Here is a 26327-nt window from a genome sequence, read left to right on the forward strand (position 1 = left end):
CTCAGTAATTAGGATCAATAATCTTCTAATGCAATATTTTTCAAAAAATCAAAATTAATGCACCCACATTCATCATGAGTACAATGTTAATATTTTGATTAAAGACAGGACACAGTAGAAGAAGGGTTAATGTGAAGTGAGTAAGGTTGAGTTATGCAAGTACAAAAAACCTCAGCAATCCAGAAACTTGACTTGCCACCCCCAGACCCAGCCCTGCTCTGATAGAATCCCACCAACTCCTGGCTTTCTGCTTTCCTCACGAGAATAAGAAGATGGGTTAGGGAAATTTTCTAAAGGACCTTGAATATCCTTGGAAGTGCTCAGTAGGTAAAAGTCATCATTTTCCAACCCAGAACAAAAGCTCCCCTGGACATTACTATCTTTGCACAATCAATAGCTGTGGGGTCTGTGCCCTCTGGGAATTTCTGAGAAGACAGGATGGGCTGCTGCTGTGTCTTAAAGCAGGGTTCTCATTCTCTTTTCTGCCGTGATCTTACGGAGAAGGGCATGCTCCCAGCATCTCTGGGCCTCTGTTAGTCTGCTGCGCAGATAAGAGAAGCTGAGGGTTATGCGCTGGGTTCAGGGCTCTGATTCCACCCTCCTCTTTGCTTCTAATTTGAGATGCACAGGTTAGGATGATGGATGCTCTAGGACAGTGTTTTCCACACTGTGGGTCAGAGTTTATCAGTGAGTTGTGAAATCAACTCATTGGGTTGTGACTTGCAACCAAATCTACCTATAAGATGGGATAGATTAGAAAAGGTGAGTATTGTTTTGTGAAGCTTTTGTTTCAGTCGTGTGTTCATGAGAGAGAGTGTGTGTGCATCTCCCAGGCTTATGGATGTGGATTGTAGCTTTGAAAGTGAAAAGTCTGAGGACTTTCCTAATGGTCCAGTGGTTAAGATGCCACACTTCCAACACGGACAGCACAGGTTCAATCCCTGGTCAGGGAACTAAGATCCCACATGGTGCGCAGCCGAAAAAAGAAAAAAGAGTTTGAAAGCCATTGGTCTGAAGCCCTGGATAGAGCCAGAGGCCAGTGTTCAGGCCTGTGCTGTCTTTGACTGACCAGTTACATACATCTCCACGGCAGGTCACTTGATTTTCTTTTGGTCCTAGTCTTTTCGTTGTAAAATAGTAAGAAAGGAAGAAGGACCAGATTATCTCTGAAGTTTTCCAGCTCTAAAATTCCCTGTCTTTATGAATCTTTGAATGAGAGTAGGCCTTGATGTGTCTTTCTTAGTTCTGTTATTTTGGGTGGCCTCTGCCGGGAGACTGCTGACCTTAGGAAATCACATGTCCTTAGAAACTTTCTAATGCCTTCTACAGAAAAGGAAAGCGCAGATGACCCATGACTGGACTGTCCCCTCTTTTATAGGACAGCCTGTATTATTTTGGAGAACGGCGAACAGATAAATCCACTAGCAGTAAATTTCAGGGAATAGAGACTCCTTCTCAGGTAAGTGTTCTTTCTTTAAAAGGGGTCACTCTGGGTAGTTAGATTAAGACTGGCACCTATTTCCTGGTTTTGTTTTCTTTAAATAATTTTTGGCTGTGTCAGGTTGTTGCTACGTGCAGACTTTCTCTAGCTGCATTGCATGGGCTTCTTACTGTGATGGTTTCTTTTATTGCAAAGCATAGGCTCTAGGCCCTTGGGGTTCAGTAGTTGTGGCTCTCAGGCGTGTGTGTGGCAGTAGTTCTCAGACACCATCCCCTCCTGGCCCTGCTTTGTGCGTCATTCCATGCACTACACACATTTCATCCGTCCCTGACTAAAGAGCTTGACTGGCCCTTTCCAAAGAAGAGCATGGTGGTTAATTTTACTAATATTTCCCAATGAGTGGGGAAGAGCCTGTGAACTTTTCAGTCCAGCTGACTCCATACAGAACTCTTCAACTTCTAGAAGAAAAGTTCAAGCAGAGCCCTTGTGAGCAACTTGCCATAGGAGGAGGACTAGGCTAAGAGAATCCACAGGGCTTTGCTGCAAAAATGGGATTGGGGAAATGGACAGTGGGGAACTGCTTGCTGACTGGGACTAGAGAAGAATGCGTATGTGCTGCTCGTCTGGGGGGGTCTCCCCCTGAGTTTTTACGTCTTCCCTTCTCTTATCCGAAGAGCTACTCCTTCTCCCTGCAAAGCACAAACCTTCCTTTAACTCAGCCACCACAAAGCTCCTACCCTCTACCGGTCTCTTACATTTGCGGTTAATTGCATCTTGCTGTGATGCTGTCATAGCTATTTTGTTGGTTCTGGTTAGTTGCTCTTGGTCCCAGCTGCCTCTCAGAACACTGGGCCCCTTTCTTGTTCCTTCCCCATTGCTTTTAGTTCAGTATTTTTCCCGCTAAGGTCGATGAGACAACAGTGCCTTATCTAATGGCCCACAGTCAATGTTTCCTTCATCCATTACTTTCCTTAAAAAAATCGGGGATACTGACTTTAGAATTTTCACCTGCATTGAAATTGAGACCTCTGTTGTTTTGCAGAATAGATTCGTTGGATATTTTGCAATGGTGAAAAATACCTACAATTTGACTCTTCCTCCAATAAAAAAACTCACGATCAAAAAAATCGTGATTTATTCAATTCATGGTAAGTGCTCTATGTATAATTGGAGAAATGGGCAGGAGGGCCAGTGTTCTTATTATTTGGGAGGGTTTTCTCACCGTTATATACACAGGCAGTCCCAACTGATAGCTGTTAGTGGAGCCTCAGGTACAGGTTCCTCCCCTTGGAATTGCCCGTTAGCCCTGTACTGTTATGGCCACCTTGTCGCTATCGTTCAGTTGCTGAGTCATGTCTGACTCTTTTGTGGCCCCATGGACTGTAGCCTGCCAGGCTCCTCTGTCCGTGGGATTTCCCAGGCAAGAATACTGGAGTGGGTTGCCATTTCCTTCTCCAGGGGATCTTCCTAACCCAGGGATCAAACTCATGTCTTCTGCATTGGCAGGAAGGTTCTTTACCCTTGAGCCACCTGGGAAGCCCTGTGGACACATTACCACCACTCAGATGTCCTCTCCTTTCTTTCCCAGCTTGAGGGGCTCCATCCACCCCCTTCCCTTTCTCCTATTCTCATTGCGGCTCTGGGCTCAGCCTAGGGTGTCCTTTTCAGAGTAGGACCTCTGAGATTAAAGGGATTATGGGCCCGTGAGGCTGGAGACCACTTCTTTCTCATACCTCATCTCTGGCTCAGGGTTTGTCTTGGCAGAGACATCCCCAGATCGTTCTCTCCTTTTCCGTTCAGAGATCCTTTTTTTTTCCCTCATCACCTGGTTTTCTTTGATTTTCTGCTTACCATCAAAAGTTTCTCCCTTTACCCACCCTCCTCTCCTATAGCCCTCTCTCCCCAGAAACTCCATCAAGGATGTCTTAAATACCTGAACAGCAGATGCATTTTGTTGCCACAATTCTTTTTTCACAAATAACTCCCAAGAACTACTTTGGGTCAGGCCCCTAGCTTGTGTTTCTCTGGAGCCCATGAGTGGTAAACAAAGGAGAGGAATGTACATGAATGGAGAGCTGACGGCAGTGTTGGAAAGTTTCCTGCGGGGACAGCACTTGGGTCTTCCTTCCCTGAACCTACGGGAACACAGAAAAGGGTTGGGACACACCTGGTCTCTGGGGGCCTGTCTCTCAGTACCCTAGCTCTTACCAGTTCTCACTGGGAGTAAAAATCCTTTTAAATTTCAAAAGAGCTGACTGTACCTGCTTCACAAATGTAAGGAGAAAGACAGGGACCTGCCATTGCCCTGGGAGACTGGTCGGATCATTCATCTCTGGGATTTGAAGGAGGGCGAGAGGAATAGAGGTCAAGCCCCGTGTTTTATTTCTCTCTCACCTGCCTGGCTTCCCTGCACTGCTCAGTCTCAGGGAGGCAGGAGACGGGGACCCCTCAGTGGAAGGGACGGGGCTCTCCCACTGCCAGAGGTGTGACAGGAGGGGACGTTTCTGGCTCTGATCCCCGAAAGCATCACCAGCTTGAGCACCCAGTGGTGCTAGACTCTTCCGGGTGGTGTGGGGCTAGGGTGCTAGTCTCCACTCAGACAGCCCAGTGTTTTTAGTCCTCTGAGGAGTCACACAAAATCCTCTCTGTTGTTGCTGTTCATTCTCTATGTCATGTCCAATTCTTTGCGACCCCATAGACTGCAGCACATTGGGCTCCCCTGTCCTTCACTATCTCCCAGAGTTCACTCAAATTCATGCCCATTGAGTTGATGATGCTATCCAACCATCTCATCCTCTGCCACACTCGTCTCCTTTTGCCTGCAATTTCCCCCAGTATCAGGGCTTCCTTGGATACTCAGATGGTAAAGTATCTGCCTGCAGTGCAGGAGACCCAGGTTTGATCCCTGGGTTGGGAAGATCCTCTGGAAGAGGAAATGGCAACCCACTCCAGTATTCTTGCCTGGGAAATCCCATGGAAAGAGGAGCCTGGTGGGCTATAGTCCATGGGGTCACAAAGAGTTGGACACGACCGAGCGACTAACACTTCACTAAAATACTCTCTAGACATTTTGTTAATGCTTCATCCAATTCTTCAGAAATAAGAGACTCCTTCAAAATATATGTAAAAATTGTATAGTTAAAAAAATTACAATTATTTAAATAGAAAAAGCTTTTTCTCAGATTATTTATATATTCCTCCCTCCCTACCCACACACCCCTGCGTCACCACCACCACCTCCTAATGGTGGTGAGGAGCTGTGAGGGCCAACCACAAGCAGGTCACGTGGGTTTCTGGCTTCTGGAAACAAACTTCAACCCAGCAGCAGGGGTTCTGTGGGCAATTTTGGTCTAGATTTCCAAACAAGCACTGCACAGGCAGACCTTGGAAACCCAGCCTGTTCCAGCACAAGCCTGCCTCTGTGTATAAAGGAGTAACTGTTTGTGAGGAGGCTCTGTGGGCTACAGAGTTCTTTACAGGTCCATTCTGACCATCTCATGTGTGTGTGATGAATGAGGGACAGGGTTGGAGTGGAGTCTCACTCGGAATGCCAGCTGTCCTCAGACCTCCCTGGGGTAAAGCCAGGCTTGCGGGCAGGAGGGGACAGGGGTGGCTCACTCCCCATCGTTCCCTGCAGAAAGAGCCACACTGCTGTCCTCTGCAGTGTGAGAGGCAACCCAGGGGCTGGTGGAGCAATTGCTTTCTCTCGGAATTTTAAACTCAGCCGTAAAACCAAGTTGGCGGCGTGAGAGCCTGGTTTGTACCTGCATGTCTCGTCTCCCTCAGGGCCCTCTTGGTTCATAATGAGAATCCGGGAAGACCTCATTTTATTGTGCTTTCCTTTATCACACTTCACAGATGTTGCCTTTTTTTTTTTTACAAATTAAAGGTTTGTGACAATTCTGCATTGTCAGATGCTGGTTACCATTTTTTAGCAATTTGGCAATCAAGTCTTTTTTTAATGAATGTAGTTTTTTTTTTAGACATAAATAGACTACAGTACAGTGTAAATATACATTTTTATATACACTGGAAAACAGAAAAAAAAATTCACGTGATTTGCTTTATTGCAATATTCACTTTGTTGTAGTGGTCTGGAAACAAACCCACAGTATCCCTGAGGTATGCCTATAACAGTATCTATACACACCTCTGTGAGTATGAAGCTATTCCAAAGAGGCAAATAGGCGTTAGTCTGATGGAGTTTTGATGCATTGCTCGAACATGAACCAGAGAAGAGGAATCATTTCTCAAAATGCTAAGCTTGAAAATGGTTTTAATAAGTTCTAGCATTTCATAGATTGTCTCAGTCTGATATCATATCCTAAGACTGTGGACGGCTCTTAATATTTTGAGTTTTACTTAACCTCTGTGGAGATACTGTTAAAACTGTCAAGTGTAGATCTGGAACTAATGCAAACATATAAGCACTGCAGGGCAAAAACCGGTAGAGAGATTTATGGGTTTAGTTTCCTCATCTAGGGCTTCCCAGGTGGCTCAGTGGTAAAGAATCTGCATGCCATACAGAGACCTGGGTTCGATCCCTGGGTTGGGAAGATTCCCTGAAGAAGGGAAAAGCTACCCACTCCAGTGTTCTGGCCCGGAGAATTCCATGGCCTGTATGGTCCATGGGGTCACAAAGAGTTGGGCAAGACTAAGCGACTTTCACTTCACTTCTCAGGCTAACATAAAGTAGTGGATTTTAAAAGTCTACTTTGAGACCCCTCACAGAGGCTTCCAGACAGAAGCTTGTGCCCTTTACAGCTGTTCTTATAGTGTGGGACTTGGTTGGCAGTGCTGACTTAAGGCATGCCTGGCATGCTAAAATTCTTGCTGTGCCCACGTAAATAAGCAGGCCAAACCCGGGGACACCAGCCCTCGTTTGGAATAAGAATTCTTTCCTTTGAGGGAGATCAAGATGGCAGAGTAGGAGGGTGCTGAGTTTACCTGCCCCCACTCCCCGCCAAGAACACGTCAAAAATACAACTCCTTGTGGAGCAACCGGGGTAGATAAGCTCTTCTACAGCCAAGTCTGTAAAGAAAACAATTCTGGAGTCTAGCAGGAAGGGAGGAGAAGCAATCTGATTGAGACCTGCACCCTTGGTGGGAGACCCAGAAGAGGAGGGGGCTGGTGTCATGGGCTTGGGAATTCTCCTGGAGGAGTGAGGGATTTGAGCTGCACCCCAGGTCATGGTCTGACACCAGGAAAATGGGTCCCCTTGGCTGGTTGGGATTTTTTTTTAATATTTTATTTTTATTAGTGGTTTTATTGATTTGCAATTTACCATTCTATGCAAAATTCAATACTAACTTAATTATCTTTAGTCATTACCTGGGAATCAGATTTTTAAAAAACTACTAAATCCTATTAAAGCAACGCTAATGACATTCTGTCAGCTTCAAATTGACTGACTCACCACATCATTCCACACAGTCATCCTGCATCTGTTTGTGGAATGGTATAGCTTGAAAATAACAGATCACTGTGGTCTCTGGAATTGAAAATGTTAGTACAGAGGTAACTCACATACCAGAACACAAATGATGCTGGAACGCTTAGATGCGTCTGATTCTATATTAGCTAAGTGTCAGTCACACTTTTGTATCCCCTTAGTAGGCCTGAAAGCCAGAGGGGCTGAGGGGAGGCTGTGAATGAAACACTGAGACCCCTGCTCTTAAAGAGCAAAGTGGTGGCTAATACACCATCCCAACCGAGGCAGCAGCCTGAAAACTCTGACCAGGGAGAAGGCAACCTTGGCCAGTACTCTGTTGATACCCACATTTAGGAGGAGCAAAGCTACTCCAGGGCAGTGACTGGCATTGCTGGTGAGAGGGAAACCAGCCCAGAAGTGAGGCACCAACCTCTCTAGCCCAACCCAGCCTCTCACCAGGGAAAAAAGGTGAAACCAGCGTAGAATTGTGGCCCCCAGCCCGTGGGGCACTAGTGGTAAAGAACTCCTCCAGTGCAGGAGACATGAGAGACATGGGTTTGATCCCTGGGTTGGGAAGATCCCCTGGAGAAGGGAAACAACCCACTCCCGTGTTCTGGCCTGGAGAATCCCATGGACAGAGGAGCCTGATGGACTACAGTCCATGGAGTCGCAAGGAGTTGGACACGACTGAAGAGACTTAGCATGCATGCACCCTTGAGCCCCTGATGTGTCCCAAACCAAGGCGAAGACTGCCATCTCACTCATTCACACACACACAGGGTCGTGCCTGGCTCTGGCTGTAGCCTCTCCATCTCCAGCCCCACCTCCCACCAAGGTGGTGACTCCCAGAGCATCTCAGGGGGAGATGGGACCCACACTTGCTTCAGGTCCAGCTATCCCACCAAAGCCACTGGGCACACCTAGACTGGGTAGGGATGCTTCCACACAAGGACATGCCTTCAAGACCAGGATAGGTAACTGATTCACCTGATTTCATAGAGACAGAGCAAGTTAAACACAATGAGGAGGTAGAGGAGTATCAAATGAAAGAACAAGGAAAAAAATCCTGTAAAAACTCTAAAGAATAATCTTCCTTTGAGATTATGATCATAACAGAGAGAGAGTGGGGAGATTGTCAGGAAAAAGTGACAGAGGGTATCTTCTCCAGGGTTGTGTCTTCTCAAGGTTGTCTTCACCGCTCATGGTCTTTAAGCTATTTTACAGCTCTAAGTCATAGAAAACTGATAATAATGCAAATTATTTTGGGAATAGAAATGCAAATTAGTTGTGTCTAGTAGAATGAAATTGCTTATTGACCTGTTTTGATTCTATTTGTAAATTAATTTCATCATTCCTTATCTGCCCATGAATGCAGTACATTGAACCAACTACAACATTTGACTGTTTTCTTTTTTTAATAAGTTAAATAAGATTTTTGATGTGTTAAAAAAGTGCAAGTACAGGACAGTGCTATGGTATGCAACAATTTCTGTAAAACAATATATATATATATTTATGTTTGTATGCATGATGCTTAGTTGCTCGGTCATGTCCAACTCATTGTGATACTTTGGACTGTAGCCCACCAGACTCCTCTAAGGGATTTTTCAGGCAAGAATCCTTGAGCGGGTTGCCCTTTTCCTCCTCTCAGGGATCTTCCCAACACAGGGATCAAATCCACATCTCCTGCGTCTCCTGCATTGGATTCTTTAACGCACTGAGCCATTGGGGAAGCCCTGTTTGTACGTATATACACGTAGAAAACATATAAAACTTGAAGAAAATATATTTGATTATACATAAAAATAGAAACTAATAGTTATCTATTGGAGCCGGCAAACTAAACAGGTGGGGGATAGGTGAAATGGAGACTCTTCATCTTCTTTATATTTTATTTTTAAATCATGTGATATACTTAAAGTATTTTTAAACTTTTTAATGTGTGGGAATTCAAGCTCATAAAACAATGCCCTTGTCGCTTGATAAATGTCTTAACGTTTAGCTCTGCATTTCCTGAATTCTAGTTAATATTAGTTGAAACAAATTCTGCAACTGGATATGACAGAGAGAACTGAGGCAAAGCCATGACTCCTAATGACAAATGAATATTTCAGTGTTAGAACAAAATTAAAGGAACATGAAACAATATGAGAAAATAATCAAGAATGATCGATAAATGACTTTGTTAGAATATTTGTTTTAGTTCTGTACCTTTGGTTCTGTGCTTCTTTAAGTGAAATATGCAGGATTGAAACAAAAGCAAGAAAAGTTCATTGGAGGCTTGAGAAACCAACTCTTTGAGGAAATACTAAAATAAGTGGGTCAATTAAATTGGAAAAAAAAACAAGAGTGGGGCAAAAAGCCATTTGTCTCTAAATATATAGTGAACACAGCAGGAATGTTTGGATACAGCTATCCTGTGTTTTGTATAAACTGGACTTAAATTAAGGCAAGAGGAATTTTAGTTTATTATTAAGAAACATCATGATTGGAAGTCTGAACAAAGCTACACATTGGTAAGAAAGGTTTCAAGTCCCATTCCCTATTTTTTTTTTTTGCTAGATAGGTGAGCAGTAAGATTCTAAGTCTTAGAAGCTGAACTGTGTCCTTTTTGTTTTTCGGGTTTTTTTCCCTCCAGCCTTATAAACTCTGCCTTAGGGGACAGAATTGGATTGAAGCTTTGTCTTTCAAAGACAAAATCCAGGCAAGATCCAAATGATTCAATATTAATGCATTGTTAGCTGGGTTCATTTTTTCTCTTTCTAATCCATATTGTTGATTTTTAGACATTCTGATCTTTGCTCTAACCGGTCTAAATTTTTAATTTCATTCAGGTGTTGGAAAAGGCAATGGACGTGATCTAAAAGTACAAATAATAATGCAACGAAAGACTGTCTTTTTCTGTTCTGCTTCCAAAAACTGTAGGGTAAGAGAAAGCACGTGAACTGAAAAGTCTGGTGTTTGTTTTAAATCTCAAATCAGCACATCGACCTCCCCGAACCATTTATCACCACAGGAAAAGGCCATGTTGCTTTCTGGTTGCCATCCAACTTGGTGTCCCTGGGTTTGGATGTGAGTCAGGAGTTAAACTGATTGTTCAAAATTGTTTTCAGGGTGTTTTCCAGAACACACTTTTGGTTCAGAGTGGTGCTTTGCCCTTCACTTTTCCATAGATGCTAAGCATGTTCCTAGAAACCTATCAGAGTTTTAAATTCATGCCTCTGGTCACTTTTAGCCATGTCCTGTTCTTCTTGGTCATTGTATTACATGGCACTGATTCTGAAATTTCAATGCCCATAAAAATCACCTGTTTCCATATCTTGGCAATTGTAAATAATGCTGCTGTGAACATTGGGGTTGCGTGTATCTTTTTTAATTAATGGTTTTTTTTTTTTTCCCAAGAAGTAGATTGCTGGGTCATAGTTTTTATATTTTTGGTTTTTTGAGAAACCTCCATACTGTTTGCACAGTGGCTGCATCAATTTACTTTTCCACCAACAGTGTTTGAAGGTTCACTTTTCCACGTCCTCACCAACATTTGTTATTTGTCATCTTGATGACAGCCATTCTGATGGGTTTGAGATGACAGCTCGTTGTGGTTTTAGTTTGTATTTATCTGGTAGTTAACAATGTTGAGCATCTTTTCATGTGCCTGTTGGTCATCTGGATGTCCCCTGGAAAAATGTCTATTCAGGTCTTCTGCCCACTTTTTAATTAGGTTGCTTGTTTTGTTTTTTTTGTTTTTGTTTAATGTTGCAGAAGCTGCTTATATAGTTTGCATATTAACCCTTTATCAGTCAAATCATTTGCAAATATTTCCTCCATTTTGGTTGTCTCCATATTCTCGATAGTGTGCTTTGCTGTGCAAGAGCATGTATGTTTGGAGAAGGCAATGGCACCCCACTCCAGTGCTCTTGCCTGGAAAATCCCACAGATGGAGGAGCCTGGTAGGCTGCAGTCCATGGGGGTCACGAAGAGTCGGACACGACTGAGCGACTTCACTTTCACTTTTCACTTTCATGCATTGGAGAAGGAAATGGCAACCCACTCCAGTGTTCTTGCCTGGAGAATCCCAGGGATGGGGGAGCCTGGTGGGCTGCCGTCTCTGGGGTCGCACAGAGTCGGACACGACTGAAACGACTTAGCAGCAGCACCAGCACCAGCAGCAGCAGCAGCATGTATGTTTAATTAGGTCCCATTCATTTCTTTTTGCTTGTTTCCTTTCATTTAAGAGACAGATCCAAGGAATCCAAAGAATTATTGCCACAATTTACATCAAAGAGTGTTCAGCCTGTGTTTTCCTCTAGGAATTTTATAGTATCAGGTCTTACATTTAGATTTTAATCCATTTGAGTTTATTTTTGTACAGGGTGTTAGAAAATGTTCTTTTACACATAGCTGTTCTACTGCCTTTGTTTTGAAGTCTATTTTGTCTGATATAAGTATTGCTACTTCCAGTGATTGTATTTAGCTCTGATTGGCTCTTTTTAATATCCCTTTGTTGAAGTTCTTACTGCGTTCATTCTTATTCCAAGTCTGAGTTTCCTTACGGGCATGACTTTGAATACTTTATCAGGTTGACTCTTTATGTCCATTTTGTTGGTTCTTTTTCTGAGGTCTTGTCTTTTTCTCTCATTTGGGACATTCCCATCTCCTCATTTTCCCTGACTCTGAGTTTGTTTCTATGTGTTAGGTGGATCACCGACATCTGGTTTTGAAGAAATGGCCTTAGGTAGAAGGTTTCCTATGGGACCCAGAAGAGCAATCCCGGCTCGTCACCAGAGCCAGGGATGTTTTTAGTGGGCTGTATGTGCCCATCTGTTGTGTGGCGCCACTGTTGCTGCAGACACACGAGTGGATGGCGCTGGCCCCGAGGCCGGCTGCCTATGAGGCCTGGCCACGGCTGCTGCAGGTTCACTGGTGGGCAGGGCGGGCTCAGTGTGGCTGGCTTGGCTCCCAGCCACATCAGTTGCAGATATGGTCATGATGGGATGAGCGTGGTCCCTTAGGGTGGGAGGTGCTTTGGAGGACTGGCCACTGGGGTGAGCATGTGGGGCAGGGTGGGTCTGCAAGAGAACACTGGGGCGGGGCGCGTGGTGCTAGCCAGGTAGATGGCAGACGTTTGAAGTGGCACCCGCCATGCTGGGCCAGCTAGGCGGAGGGGGAATTTTTCACACGATGCCTGCCAGCACTTTGTTCTCCAGGGGAAGTTTCTGCCCCTGTGGCACTCACCCTGCAGCTTATACACGTACTTCACATTTGGCCAGGGCACCTTTCGAAGTACAGCCTCTGCACTGGGGCTCCTTGTGAGGGAGTTTGTGCTCATGGCCTTTAACATGTTATCGACTGGGGGATTTCTGCAGATAACTAATGCCTGTGGCCGGTGATTTATCGTGTAAGTGAATATTGAAACGTCTCTGATCAATAACATCTGGGTAGCAGAAGACTTATTAATATGTCTCTGGTCAGAAGAGCAGGAGTTTCACTTCCCACTGCCCTCCTGCTCTCCTGGATATAAGCCCTGCTGGTCTTTGGAACCAGATGCTCTGGGGGCTCATCTTCCCCAGAGCTGGGGTGCCTGATGAGAGGGGCTCGAACCCCTCCTTTCCACAGGGAGAACTTCCACGTTGGTGAGCCCCCTCCCGCTTGTGGGTAGTAGTCAAGCCGGGCGTACAGGTCTTCTAAGACCACCCATCTCTGCCGTCCTGTCTCAGAGTGGTTTTCTCTTCATATCCTCAGTTGTAGCAGAGTTGTCCTGCTAGTCTTCAGGCCATTCATAGAGTTGTCCCATAGGTAGTTGTAGTTTTGGTGTGTCTGTGGGGGCTGGTGAGCTGGGCACCCTCCTCCTCCATCATCTTGATCCTGCCTCGGTGCTCCTCTTCACCAACACACATCCTTCTGTGCCCAGCTCAGCGTCTGCCTCCTCAGGGAAGCGCTCTCATTCTTCACCTCGTGTTAACCTCCCTGAGCCCATAACGGCACCCTCAGTCTTTATCATCCAGCTTGACACGTGATTGCCTGCCATTCTGCTATTGTTCCTTGCATGCTTAACTCCCGGAAGCATCATCGGAGTCTGCGCCTCCTTTTGTATTTTTTTTCACAGGACCAAGCACAGACCCTTCCCACTGTGGGTGCCACCCTCACCCAAGGGTGTATCAGGAACAAAGAAATAGTATAGCGTCCAAGTTGTTCATTCCAGAAACTTGGCCTATCCTTGGTCCTTCCATCCAGCTGTCTGCTACAGACAAGGCCAATAATCCCATCAGCAAATACATCTGTTGTAAAATGCGACCCATTAGGCATTGCTTTTTGAATGTGCATACTAGCTTTAAAATTGAACTTCTAATGTATTCTCAGTATTTGAAAATCAGATGATAGACATTCAGCAGTATTGTTAACATAGTTGAAGTCTAATGGGAAACTGGATACTTTACTTTTCAACAGTGCTACCCCGTAACCTTCAACCACATTGGCCTATTAAAAACGTAAACAATAGTATTGCAACTTTAAAGATTAATATTTATACATGTAGTCACTGAGCTGTGAGACCAAGAGTACTTGATTAAATATTAGAAGCTGCAATAAGCGAACATGAACTTCACTGTTGTCTCATTATCAGGTTGATAATTCTGAATTCTGTGTGTTCATCCAGATATTTCATGATGCTGAAACAGACAGAGTAATAATCTTGCTCTCTAAGTGCCCACCTCTGTATGATGAGGTAAAAGTGAAATTTTTCTCTTCTTCGGTGAGTAATCAAGAACAACCTATGCTGTTCATCTCATCTAGTCTTGTGAATGCTTCTGATTTGGGATCTCCTTGACTATAATTCCCAATAAGCGAGATGACAGGCAATGTCAACCCCAAGACGGGGAGGGGAAGAAAACAAGTCAGATTACTATAAAGAATTTTTTTAAATAAGAAAATATGTAAGGAAACCCTTTTTCGTTGTTTTCTAAATTCTATACAATTTGCATGTGTTCATTTTCGAGTAAGAAAAAAAAACAAAAACCAGGATGTTAAAAACAATGTATGTCTTACTACATAGCAGTGATCATATTTTTGCTTTGTATCTTTGAAACACATTTCTCCCCATAACTTATAAAATACTTTAAAGGGAGGGAGGTTTAACTTTCCTCGTAATTGATGTATAATTCATTTAAAATAGTATATTTAATCCAATATTTATGAAATACGTCTGCCGCTGTCAGTACATTATCATGAGGGTATAATTATGTTGACCAGTTAGCAAATGTCTGATTATTCTGTATATGGCAGTATTCTGTACATAGTAAACTTCTAAGCCTCAATTGCTAGTTCATTTTCCTATAACATCATCAACCAGAACTGCCAACACATAACTGTGTTGCTCAATTGAAAGCTTATTTCCTTCATCCCCCGCTTGCTCCCTGTTGGGGAGAACTTACTAAGTTTGAAGTGGTAAATGTGTTGAAGCAGGTGACCTGGAAAGTTCCCCTCGAGTAATGGAGCCAGTCTGAGTTCTCTTAATCAGTGGTCTCTAAGCAGAAGCGCTAATGTGGGGATGCTGGTTTTATCTGGCCTTTGTGATTTTCAGGCCCATGAGATGAAAGCCCTTTTGGAAATTTTAGCTATTTCTATCATCATTATCGATAGTGGTTAATTATCTAATGTAGCTGTTCTTTGTAAAAATGGATGATACACTGGGGCAGAAATCGGCATAGTCCTTAGTAGATTCTGTTTAGCGCTATCCAAACCTGATTAAAATACCAGTGTCTAAATTTATAAATATCTATCATAGAGAAAATACATTTCCTTGAAAATTTTGCTGGAAAAGGCAAGAGAAAGGAACGGTAATCTCTTAAAGTCTCCTCCTAGGTGACTTGAATATAATGTTGACTAGAAGTGCTGCATTTTAATAACTACAACTATTTGATGAACACACAAGTGAATAAAGGAAGGAATTTTAATCCCTCTGAAATGACTATTTTTCACAGTTACATGGATACCAAGAACTAATTGTTGTTTAAAACCATGTCTTTTTAGGCTCTTCCTAAATACTACGAAAACTGTGCATTCTTCTTCTGGTTCCATATGTCTTTTATACGAAATAACAGGTATGGCTGTGGCATAATCCAGTAGAAACAGCTTAGTCTCCAATGACTACGTAAGGGGTAATGACAAGCCTTTATTTTAAAGTTATTTTACTTGGCTGTGTTGGGTCTTAATTGTGGCACACAGGCTTAGTTGCCAACCTGTGGGACTGCTCCATGGCATGTGGGATCTTAGTTCCCTGACCAGAGATCGAACCTGCATTTTAAGGCAGGTTCTTAACCACTGGGCCACCAGGGAAGTCCCTGACAAGTCTTTTGCTAATTACCCAAACCCAATTTATAGATACCAACCAAAAATTCTTTTGAGTCCCTGTTTTCACTGCCTTATTTATTGTGATCTAGTTGTTTTAAAAATATGGCTATTCTTGAGATCCATTGTTGCATTATTCTCAAGACCCATGCCGTAGGACTGTCATAAAACATCCTGTAACCAGATCTTGACTGGTAACAAGTCCTTCCCGTGAAAGTTCAATATGAGTCTGTTTAGCACCTCAAATATGGCAGGTCCCCAGTACGTGCTGATTTACTGATGACCAACCGATACCATATTCTACACCACAGTAAGGCATCACCCAGGGAGCCTTCGGCTAGTTTAAAAGCTGGCTGACACACTTCTATTTTACACTTCTATATTTAGGGCAGAAGTTATAATCCACAGTAAGTACTGATGAAGACAGCTTAAAAAAATTATGAATAGTCTCCCATAAAAAATGTTCTAATAACTATAAATTGGATAATCTATTGATTTGAAGATTATGCCAAAGAACCTCTATCATATCTGAACCTCATTCCTACATCTAGAAGTCCCCCACTTCTCTTGTCCTGTGGTGCTGAAAGTTTGAGATTGATATCACCATCCCATCCCATCCAGGGAAAAACAATATACAAAAAATCGTACAGGAGTTTTGAAGAAGTGGTTGTGATTATATATGGCCTGAGTTGATAGTTCTCCTGACATACAATTCTAGCTTTTTCTTCAAATGTGGATGCCCTCTCGTCCCACCTCAAGTTCCAGGAAGGCAACAATATACCTACAACGCACACACACACTTGGTGGATTTCGATAGAATGAACTTTAGATGTGATGGAACTTTACCAGATTTTTTCCCCTTGGATGTGCTTGTGATCAGTTGTGTCTAACTTTTTGCAACCCCATGGACTGTGTAACCCACCAGGCTCCTCTGTCCATGGAATTCTCTAGGCACGAATACTGGAGTGGGTTGCCATTCCCTTCTCCAGGGAATCTTCCCAACCCAGGGATCGAAGTGCCTTTTAAATTATGAAGTGGGTATTTTGGATGAATTAAGTCTCAAATACAAACAGCTTCACCCAGTAGTAAGGAAATCTAAATGTTAAATTTCCTGGCTGGCCAAGTCTCCTGCACTGGCCAGCAGATTCTTTACTACTGAGCCACCAGGGAAGCCCCCCTGGATGTTTACAGATGGAAAACTTTGACTCATAACATGAGCAAAATCCCTCAGAATTGACATCTAGGTGGAACTTCATTTGGTGCTACTTCTGCAAAGCGGTTCTTGCTGAGGGAGTTTTTTCCTTTAAAACACCATAGCTGTATTAGAGAGGCAACAAGTTCCATCACTTTTTCTCCTCACTTTTATATAGTTCCTCAAGATTTAACATTTAGATTTCCATACTACTGGGTGAAGCTCTTTGTACTACAAGACTTAATTCATCCAAAACGCCCACTTCATAATTTAAAAAGACACTTGTTTATCCTGGGTTTTAATACACATCCAGTCTGATTTGTCACACAGCAATTTATTAAATATGGATGTTAATTCCAAAGGCAATATTAAAAGAATCAGTGGCATGTTGTTACTCAAGGTTATGATATTTTTCTCTCTTAATAGAGAGTTGAGCTTAGAAAGCTAACTAGATGCAGAGGAACTGAGACTGATGGTAGCCAGCGAGGCTTTAAAACAAGGGTGCCCCTCAGCATGGCTTTTCTGTTAGCCCTAAAATAAAATGTAAAAAAAAAATTTTTTTCTATTCTAGGCTTTATCTTTCAAGAAGTGAATTGGATAATCCCCATAAAATAAAAGCATGGAAAGCTTACAGTCCACAGTTTGCAGTCGAGGTATATTTTGATGACATTTAAGTTGTTCCTGGTATCTGATTAAGTATAGTTCCCCTTCTAGGCTAGAATCATGTTCTTCCCAATCCTTGCTACATATTTATATCTTTTAAACCTATGTCCTTGCTGATATGCTTATATTTACATACATGTACATATGTTATTGAGAAATCTATTAAATATATACAAGGGAGAATGTCAATGGCAGTATTTTTTTTTGGAAGGACTATACATCACACAGAGTTTTCGTATATATTAAGTTTGAAACAGTACACAGAACATTAGTTATCACTTTTAAGAACTTACAAATAAAACTTTCCTACCAAAATAAGATTTAAAGACTGCAGTTTTCCCTAATACTGTGGGTTTGTTTCATTTACTTATATATTTCTGGACAAGTATTTATTCCCTGCTTTATTTTACATCTGTAACTTCAGATGTTAGAAAGTAAGAATTATAAGTCAAATAGAGGAAAGAACTGAAGGTAATTTCTTTCCTCTATTTGACTTACAAACTATTAACAACGATCAGAATGGCAGTAAAAACAATTTTAAAACCCAGAGAAATGTTCACACCAGCAGCCTCCCACCCCCAACATGGGCTTTTTTTTTTTTTTTTTTACTCCAAGCACCACACGGAGCTCATTAATTATACACAGGGCATCGGGGGAGGGTAAAAGAATCTTCAGTAACCTCTGCTTTTGTCCATCATTACAGAAGTCAAAGGGAACGTTTGCCTAGAGCAATCCAGATTTTAAAATCCACCACCCCTGCCCCCAACCAGCTTCACCCAAGCTTGGAGAACTTTGAAGTAAGGTCAAGTTTTCATTATAGACACAGGTTAACCCTGTGTCCACAGGGAATCACTGTTTTCTCTTTGGTTCAGTTCAGTTGCTCAGTCGTGTCCGACTCTTTGCAACGCCATGAACCACAGCACGCCAGGCCTCCCTGTTCATCACCAACTCCCGGAGTTCACTCAGACTCATGTCCATTGAGCCGGTGATGGCATCCAACCATCTCATCCTCTGTCGTCCCCTTCTCCTCCTGCCCCCAATCCCTCCCAGCATCAGAGTCTTTTCCAATGAGTCAACTCTTCGCATGAGGTGGCCAAAGTACTGGAGTTTCAGCTTCAGCATCATTCCTTCCAATGAACACCCAGGACTGATCTTTTTGCAACCCCTGCCAGATTCCTCTGTCCATGGGGATTCTTAGGCAGGAATACTGGAGTGGGTTGCCATGCCTTCCTCCAGGGGATCTTCCCGACCCAGGGTTGGAACCCAGGTCTCCCATGTTGCAGATTCTTTACCATCTGAGCCACAAATAAGGTTTGGGAGGCTGAGGCAGACCACTCCGATGAAGCAGTGCTAGAACAGCACACTGACCACTCAGGCTGGCAGCCCCAGTCAGTATTTGAGGGAGACTAGACCATCAGTTTACAGACGAGGGCTGGTGGGTGCCAACCAAGCAGAGAAGGGAGGAGACTCTCCGAGCTGCCACGTGGTGGCAGGGAAGGCCCTGCAGGTGCTTCTTTTCCCCCCAAAAACAGCCCACAAAGGGTCCCAGCTGCCACTGCAGCTGCCCAGCCAGAAAAATGATCATCCTTCCCTCTCCCTCCCCCCAATGCCCTGCCCCCTTGGAGGAACCGATCTTGGAGGAAAAGGCTTTCAAATTCCTCCTACATTATGTCTCCACTATTCCCTGTAGTTTGGGTTACAGAAACGTGTCAGGACAGGTTATTTCCTTTGAAATTCCTGCAGCCGTCATCTGCGGAGGACCATCAGCTGGCAGGCTTAGGTGGATGAGGTAAAAAGTGAGGAGAGTAAGATCTAGCTTTAATACTGGCAAAAGTTGGGAAACCCCAATTTTTCAGAATCTTGAGTTTTGAAATAGAGGAGATTACAGTTGGGGGTTTTTCTTCCCTAATCCTCCAAAGTGCATCAAAATTTCTGGCAACTATGAGTGGTCACCTAATACTGCTTTTGCTCATAAAGAGAACTTGCTCACAGCCACCTGCAGGCCTGCTTTTCTAGAATCCAGTGCGAATAGTTAAACAACTTGAGAAATTTATAGAATATCAGAACGATATTGGTTTTCTTGAATAGGATTTACTGACCTGGAGGGACTTCCCTGGCAGTCCAGTGGTTTAGACTCCACGCTTCCAATGCAAGGGACGCATGTTCAATCCCTGGTCAGGGAACTAAAAGCCAACGAGCTGTGCAGTGTGGCCAAAAAGAATTTACTGACCTGGAATAGAACTACCCAAACTTGTATCGAGAAGTTTATTTTAAAAAATAGCATGGCATCCTGGCAAATCAATCACATCACATCCACAGCCTGGTGGAGGGAAAGTAACTTTTGTGGGCCAAGTTTCATCACTGCAGTGTACAGATAACATGGATTTTTATCAGTAGTTGTTTTACATCAGGAATTTTGTTGACAAAGAACAATGCTAATTGCAATAAAACCACCACCTTGAAATATCACCATACATGACTCCAGCATTCCTGACAGTTGGTTCTTTGAATGTATGCACTTAAATCATATAGTCACCTATTAGGCAAATAATTTAATGACAGAACTCAAGAATTTCTTTAAACACAGTATTTCAAGCTACTATATTTTTGTCTGGAGTACACACCTGAAATGGTACAAATTGTACCTAAATATTGAACCATGAGTTAAGCGAATAGAATGAAACAAACAATAACACAATTCTGACTTAAGTTCCCAATCCTTACTCCCATTCACTCTTAACTTGCCTCAGACGGTTTCTGTTGAAGAAATTCAGTTACATCTTTGCAGGACAACACCGGTAGTAGTACTGCCAGTGGGCTCTGGAGGAAGCCTCTTCCTGGGGGAACCAGTCCCGTTTGTTATTTTGGCTTCAGTCCAGCCTGTCTAGATGAAGCACTACTCGGTAGCTACTGACCATTTAAACATGGAGAAAAGGTAGGTAGAAAAATGCTTTTCAAGAAAAGGCAAATGCTTTTCAAGACCAGGCATAACACGAACCCATTGGGCACAACGCTGAGCATCCTGCCTTCCTGACTTCTGGCAGGTGGCTAGAGTCACCACGAGGCTTCAGGGAGAACAAAAAGCTTGCAGAAACTAGAGGTTTCGCCAGGGACAGACATACGGCTGAGGACTGTTACTAACAACACATCAGCCGCTGAGGCCGATTAAGACCTTTTTATCAGAGCCCTGGGTGGTCCTGGGACCGGGACGGTGCAACTCCCTTACACCAGAGGACAGAGAATAGCTGACCCTCCCACGTCTGTAGAAACCCAAAAAACTAGGGTTTGTGAGTAGTGCAGACAAACGGCATAGTTTAATAAAATGACTTGTTTCATTGATCAAGTCACACCCGAGACCACGTCGCTGAAATTCACGACGGCCAGAGGCCCAAGTCAAAAGGCTCTCATGCTGGAAAAGCCCGACCAGGAGTGAGGGAGCCTGAGACAAAAATTCAGCCCAGCTCACCTAACACCCCTACGGAGAGGGCAAGTCCTAAGAATGGTTGAGAGGAGAGCGCTTCGCCCAGGAGCATCCTATTCCCAGATGCAGAGCCAGGGCCTCTCTGGGCTTCCGCAGTCGGCTCCCTGGAAGGGCTTCTGATTGGCGGAGGCAAAGGAGGGCGTGGCCCAAAACGGATAGAGAGTCCAATAAAATCCCTGGAACCCCACCCAGGCCAGGACCCAGAGACAGAAAGCAGCTCAGGGAAGCTGTCAGCCACCAGCTTTACCGAGCACCACGGCCGCCGCCGTCGTCCCCTCAGCCCCTTCCTCTAGCTCAAGCCCAGCAGAGGGGAGTCCCTTGCGAGAGAAGGGAAGAGAAGCCCGCCCTGCTTCTCAAAGGCTCCAGGCCACACCTAGCCCTATGTCAGGGCGCAGAATGTGGTCCTACCTGGAAGATGATTGGCACTGTTTCCACAGAGGAGCATCCTAGGAGAATCCAGCATGCTTCCTCTGAAACGTCAGTCGACAACGTGAAAGCCACACCAGTATGCGGGTACTTTCTCCTTTTTAAAAATCTAGAAGGACACCTTAAGTTTTCAAGCACCACAGGAAAACGTTTTAAAAACTGTACCCACTTAGTATTGTGTACGTGCTACGCAGATTTTTTTTAAAAAAAGAGACCCTACATCTAGAATGGATTACGCATTTATAACCATCCTCATGAAACATGGTTACCTCAGGTTTTTTTTTTTTTTCTGATGTGATCTGAGATAAAACATGGAACTACACTGTGCTTCACTCACAACTCATAACCATCTAAACTGCATGGACACATACAGGTTTATGCAAAAGCCCTTGATATAGTTCTACTCAGCCCTCCAGAATAGGTATATCTCAGACCAGCAGCCCACCTACCCTGCATGTCCCACCATGGACAAGAGCAGCAACTTTTCTATTTCAATACAATTATGGGCAGAAATTATACGCTATAAAATAGAGGCTCTTCTATAAAGTTTAAGGTAGAAGAATGGAAGACAAAAAAAAAAAAAAAAGTAATTTGCATGAAATCAAAATAACTCCACATTGGTCTTGTACTCTTTGAAACCCTGAGATGAACTGCAGTCCTCAAATGCCTGCACTTGGATCGAGGTTCACTGCAACACTTCAGTATGCTTCAAACTGGTTCATCATCAACTTCCTGCTGTATTCATAGGCCAAGAAGAGAGCCCCATTGGCAGGGAACGCGCGAATCAAGGTAGGTTTCAGTCCAGAATATAAGGCCGGTACTCCTAGAAGACAAAAGGGTGATCAAAGACTGAGATCCTTCCCCCGCTTCTTGCAGATATCCCACCAACCCGCACAGCATGGATATTTTTACACTTACAAATCCAGACAATAGAGCTAAAACCCAACAGTTATGGAGCAGGTTTCTCTGGGCTAATGGAACCAAACAGTCTAGTGGAAACAAGGGCAAGGGCAGGTCTCCCAGTAAAGCTGGCGAACATTCACCAATCCGGTGCCTGTTAACTCCTAGTAGATGGATGTGGCAAAGCGGGGCCACATGGGCCGACAGAAGGCAACCAGAGTCACAGATGGCAGCGGCTCTGCAGCTTCACGTGGGGGCGAGGACCATGAGGCAGTGGGCCAGGAGCAAGAACGTGGATGTGGTCAGAAATCTGACCAGTATCAGGTTTCTAGTATCAGTACTGCCCAAGGCGGTTCTGAAGATCCAATCAGATAAAAGAGGTGTGAGTACTTTGTAAAACTATGAAGTGTAATGCAAATTGAAAAGGGGTTACTGGGGACTTTCCTGGTGGTCTAGTGGCTAAGACTCCTCGCTCCCATTAGCACGGGGCCCAGGTTTGATCCCTGGTCAGAGAACTAGATCCCACATGCCGCAACTAAAGATTCTGCATGTCGCAATGAAGATTGAGGATCTCACATGCTGCAACTGAGACCCGGTGCAGCCAAATAAAAAAACCAACAGGGTTACTATTAGTAATAGACGTCTTGTGCTCTATCTGGGGTTAAATCAGTTTCTGCATCTTTACCGTGCTCGCTCTCAAGAGACGTGCATGTGCCAAGTTTTAAGATGCACAGTGAATGCTAGAAGGACAGGTCTTTACTCACTAGTAGCATAAAATCGACTTTACACAACCGCTACTTTAAAAAGTCTTTATCCTCCTGTATAACCAAAACCTGATAGCAAATAACCTTCCGAAATGGCTTAGTGCCTTTCTCATTCCAGAAGTCTTAGCATTAAGGATGCACACTGTTTGAAATGTCTTAGCAATTCCATTAGAGCTCAGCTTCTGATAATATTGCTTAAAACAAGTGGTGCTAACTTCGAAACATCCGTCCTCTTAGACAAAAGTATATACTTTAAAAATTCCCTCCACGCTATTTAGAAAAAATATCCTGGCCTAGAGGTTAGAAGTCAGGAACTTTAAACATTCTTGAGAATAATGAAAGAACCTAAAGAAAGGGGTTTGAAAACAAATCCACAAGTGTGGGTTATATACACAGTTAGAAAAGGTTATGAGGTGGGGGAAATAGAGCCATTATCCGTGTGATCAACCTCAACAAGACTAGCGGCGAAATGACCGCTCTCTGTACACAGCACCTCTGGTTCGGCCAATGGCAGACTCACCTTCATTTTTCACGATGCTTATAAAGGTTCCGATAAATCCCGCCTGTTTCCCAGACATGGAAAGAACTTGAATCCTAGATTTGATACAATCCACTGGGTAAACAGCAAGCCACAGGCAGATTCCACCAAATCCACCACTTAACATCAAAGGGACAGGGCCTAGAGGAGAAAATGCGCAAATGGTATTTTGTCTAAAGCACAGGTGATGTGACATTTCCAGAGGTCAGTGCAGCAGTGACGGCAGGTGGGTGCAGTTACCAACACGGAAGCTGCGGAGCACAGTTCTCTGGGGCAACGATCTAAGGACACAGGGTCCTTGTGACAGCCTGGGGGCATCCCTCATGATGCCAGGACCAGGGGCAGCTCCAGTGAGGGTCAGATTTACGCTGGTCACTGTGGCCCTCCTGCCCTGTTCTCCAGAGGCCTGCCCCCCTCCCCCCCGCCAGAACCAGCAGGCATCAGCAGCATGGCAACACCCTGCCACGAGGAGTAAGAACAGAGGCCACGGAAACACAGGCTGCATCTTTTTTCAACTTTCTCTTAAGTATTTTAATATATTAATACCCTACAGCCCTGATTCTCCCTTTACTGTGAAAATCGAAAGTTATCTTATTAAACATGACAGTTGAGCCTGGGAGCACGACGATCCTCAGAACAGGTCCAAAACACTGAATGGAGGTGTTTAAGAAAAAAAATGTAATCACCCACGAGCCAAGCATTCGGTCAAGCCACTAATGAGGATAAACGAGAAGGAAGGACCCTTCTCATTGCTCTCAAAATATTATCTAGCAAGGGGACTTCCCTGGTGGTCTGGTGGTTAAGATTTCACCTCCCGTTGCAGAGGGGCGTGGCTTTGATCCCTGGTCAGAAAGATAAGATCCCACACGCTGCACAGCCAAAAAAACCCAAAACACAAAACAAGCAATGTTGTAACAAATTCAATACAGACTAAAAAAAAAAATGGTCCACATCCAAAAAAATCTTTGGGGGGGGGGGGGGAACACTATCAAGATTTATTACTAAGTTTAAGCTTATTCAGAGATTCTTTACAGGTGAGTTCCCCCAGGAAAAATGATGTCTGCAATCTTCCTTAAAATGGACCTGGAGATAATGCACAAATGGTATTCCAGTAAAATAAGTTTGGGAAGTCTTGCTCTAGTCCCTGCCTTGAGGAAATTACTTAGGTGGGAGGAAGGTGCTAGCTACCACCTGCCACCACGGTTACTCCCTGGCATCCAGAGGGGCCGAGGGCCAGGTGGACCCGCCACAAGGGGGCGCCGTGCACAGATTCCATAGCAACCACCACCACCCGGATACTTTGGCCACCTGATGTGAAGAGCTGACTCATTTGAAAAGACCCTGATGCTGGGAAAGATTGAGGGCAGGAGGAGACGGGGATGACAGAGGATGAGATGGTTGGATGGCATCACCGACTTGATGGACATGGGTTTGGGTGGACTCCGGGAGTTGGTGATGGACAGGGAGGCCTGGCGTGCTGTGGTTCATGGGGTCGCAAAGAGTCAGACACGACTAAGCGACTGAACTGAACTGAACCACCACCAGGAAGCCAACGCTTCAAACCCACCTGTGGTCCTCGCCAACAGGCTTACCTAATTCGTCTTTCGATCTCCCCGAGGCAAAAAATGACCGGCTTAGTTCATAGCCACCAAAAAAGAAGAAGTAGCCTGGTACTTCTCGAAGTAAAGTACTTGAGAGTCCATGGTAGAAGCCCAAGGGGCCGTCCTTCCTAAAGACAGTCTTCACGACAGACCAGACTGTGCTGGGTGGAGACACAGGGTGACAGACAGTTAGGACAACGTTCACACCCATCCCGTAGACCAGACGGGGCTCTGACCACACCCATCCCGTAGACCTGACGGAGCTCTGACCACCAAGCAGCTCGTTTTATCAACAGAGCTACCAGAATTCCAGCCCTAAAAGGCTTCTGTGGGAAGGAAATCTCTCAGATACAATTATTTTATAACAAGTTTATTTCATCGCTTGAGCTAGTCCATGTAAAGACAGTTTATTAAAATGAATGCATACATTTCTAGAAATCATTATCAAAAATCTAAGAGAGTCAATTACACCCATTTTTTCAATAGTGAGTAAGTGAAACTACAATGAGATTGTCCAAACTCAGTGAGAATAAAATGGCATTGTTCTTGCCCAGTCCCCTTACCGCCCTAGATTTCTATCTCCTCAGCCTTTCTTTTGAGATGATCTATTTTGAGTGAACTGATTGTTCAGGTGTTTGGGGTTTTGTTTTGCTTCCATCCAGGGAAGTGAGTAAGGAGCCTTACATGTTACTTAAAGGCAAGAACAAAAGAAATTCCAAGAGCTGAACTATGTCAGGCTAGACGCACCCAGGATTCAGTTCTTACAGAGGCAGGTGTGTAAGAATTTTTTACCTGAAGCAGATCAGAGCCTGAGGCAGCCAGAATATGGCACACTCTGTGCAGGCTCTTCTTCCTGATGGTGTCAGGGGTGGGGGTGGGCAGGCCTGTTCCCGATAGCACCAGAAACCAAGCCTGTCAGCTTGGCAGCCCCTCACTCCTCACTGTGTTCTCAATAGGTGACCTGGCTTGGACCAGAGAGGGATCAGGCCCCAGGTAACAAAGGCCACCTGCTTTTAATCGATGATCTGCCTTCCCAGGCATTATCCACTAGCCAGTCCCTGCTGCAGTGCCCTCTCCTTCTACATTGAAGAAGTAATGTAATCCAGGGTTTCCCTGATGGCTCAGCAGGTAAAGAACCCAGCTGCCAATGCAGGAAACACAGGAGATGCAGGTTCGATCCCTGGGTGGGGAAGATCCCCTGGAGAAGGGCGTGGCAGCCCATTCCAGTGTTCTTGTCCGGAGAATCCCATGGACAGAGGAGCCTGGCAGGTTACAGTCCATAGGGTCGAAAGTGGTTAGACATGATTGAGTGACTGATGCATGCACGCACAAAGTAATGCAACTTAACAGTTAGCCTAGTTCCAATCCAGGTCTCAACCCTCAGCTACCATATTCCCGGCTTGGGCACTGCTGTACCTAAAACATGTTTTCTTTTGTACAGGGTGTCCATCTACCAGAGTCCTTTGGATCTAAAATTACTTTTTAAAAAATACTTTAAACTACTTTCAAGAGACAACTTTCTGGGTGCTGTCAATGCACTATTCAT

At 44.2% G+C, this 26327-nt stretch overlaps 2 protein-coding genes across 3 annotated transcripts in view; one reads left to right on the top strand and one right to left on the bottom strand.

The window, feature by feature from the left end:
- LOC109566754 (phosphatidylinositol 3,4,5-trisphosphate 3-phosphatase TPTE2-like) overlaps window positions 1-17260 on the top strand; it is a 61839-nt gene extending 44579 nt beyond the window's left edge. Inside the window, exons 21-26 of the mRNA XM_070800155.1 lie at window positions 1379-1459; window positions 2484-2589; window positions 9708-9799; window positions 13526-13621; window positions 14899-14969; window positions 16980-17260. Coding sequence (XP_070656256.1) covers window positions 1379-1459; window positions 2484-2589; window positions 9708-9799; window positions 13526-13621; window positions 14899-14969; window positions 16980-17082 — 549 coding nt within the window. The 3' untranslated portion in view covers window positions 17083-17260. The remainder of the gene's footprint in view (window positions 1-1378; window positions 1460-2483; window positions 2590-9707; window positions 9800-13525; window positions 13622-14898; window positions 14970-16979) is intronic.
- A 2062-nt stretch (window positions 17261-19322) lies between these two features.
- Window positions 19323-26327, bottom strand: part of SLC25A15 (solute carrier family 25 member 15) — a 32999-nt gene continuing 25994 nt past the window's right edge. For both annotated transcript variants that reach the window (XM_070800156.1, XM_019971358.2), the window contains exons 5-7: window positions 24773-24942; window positions 23163-23321; window positions 19323-21801 (exon numbers count right to left, since the gene is read on the bottom strand). In XM_070800156.1, the coding sequence (XP_070656257.1) occupies window positions 21677-21801; window positions 23163-23321; window positions 24773-24942 (454 nt within the window). In that variant the 3' untranslated portion in view covers window positions 19323-21676. The remainder of the gene's footprint in view (window positions 21802-23162; window positions 23322-24772; window positions 24943-26327) is intronic.

The sequence above is a fragment of the Bos indicus genome, chromosome 12 (assembly GCF_029378745.1).
Source record: "Bos indicus isolate NIAB-ARS_2022 breed Sahiwal x Tharparkar chromosome 12, NIAB-ARS_B.indTharparkar_mat_pri_1.0, whole genome shotgun sequence".
Lineage (NCBI taxonomy): Eukaryota > Metazoa > Chordata > Mammalia > Artiodactyla > Bovidae > Bos > Bos indicus.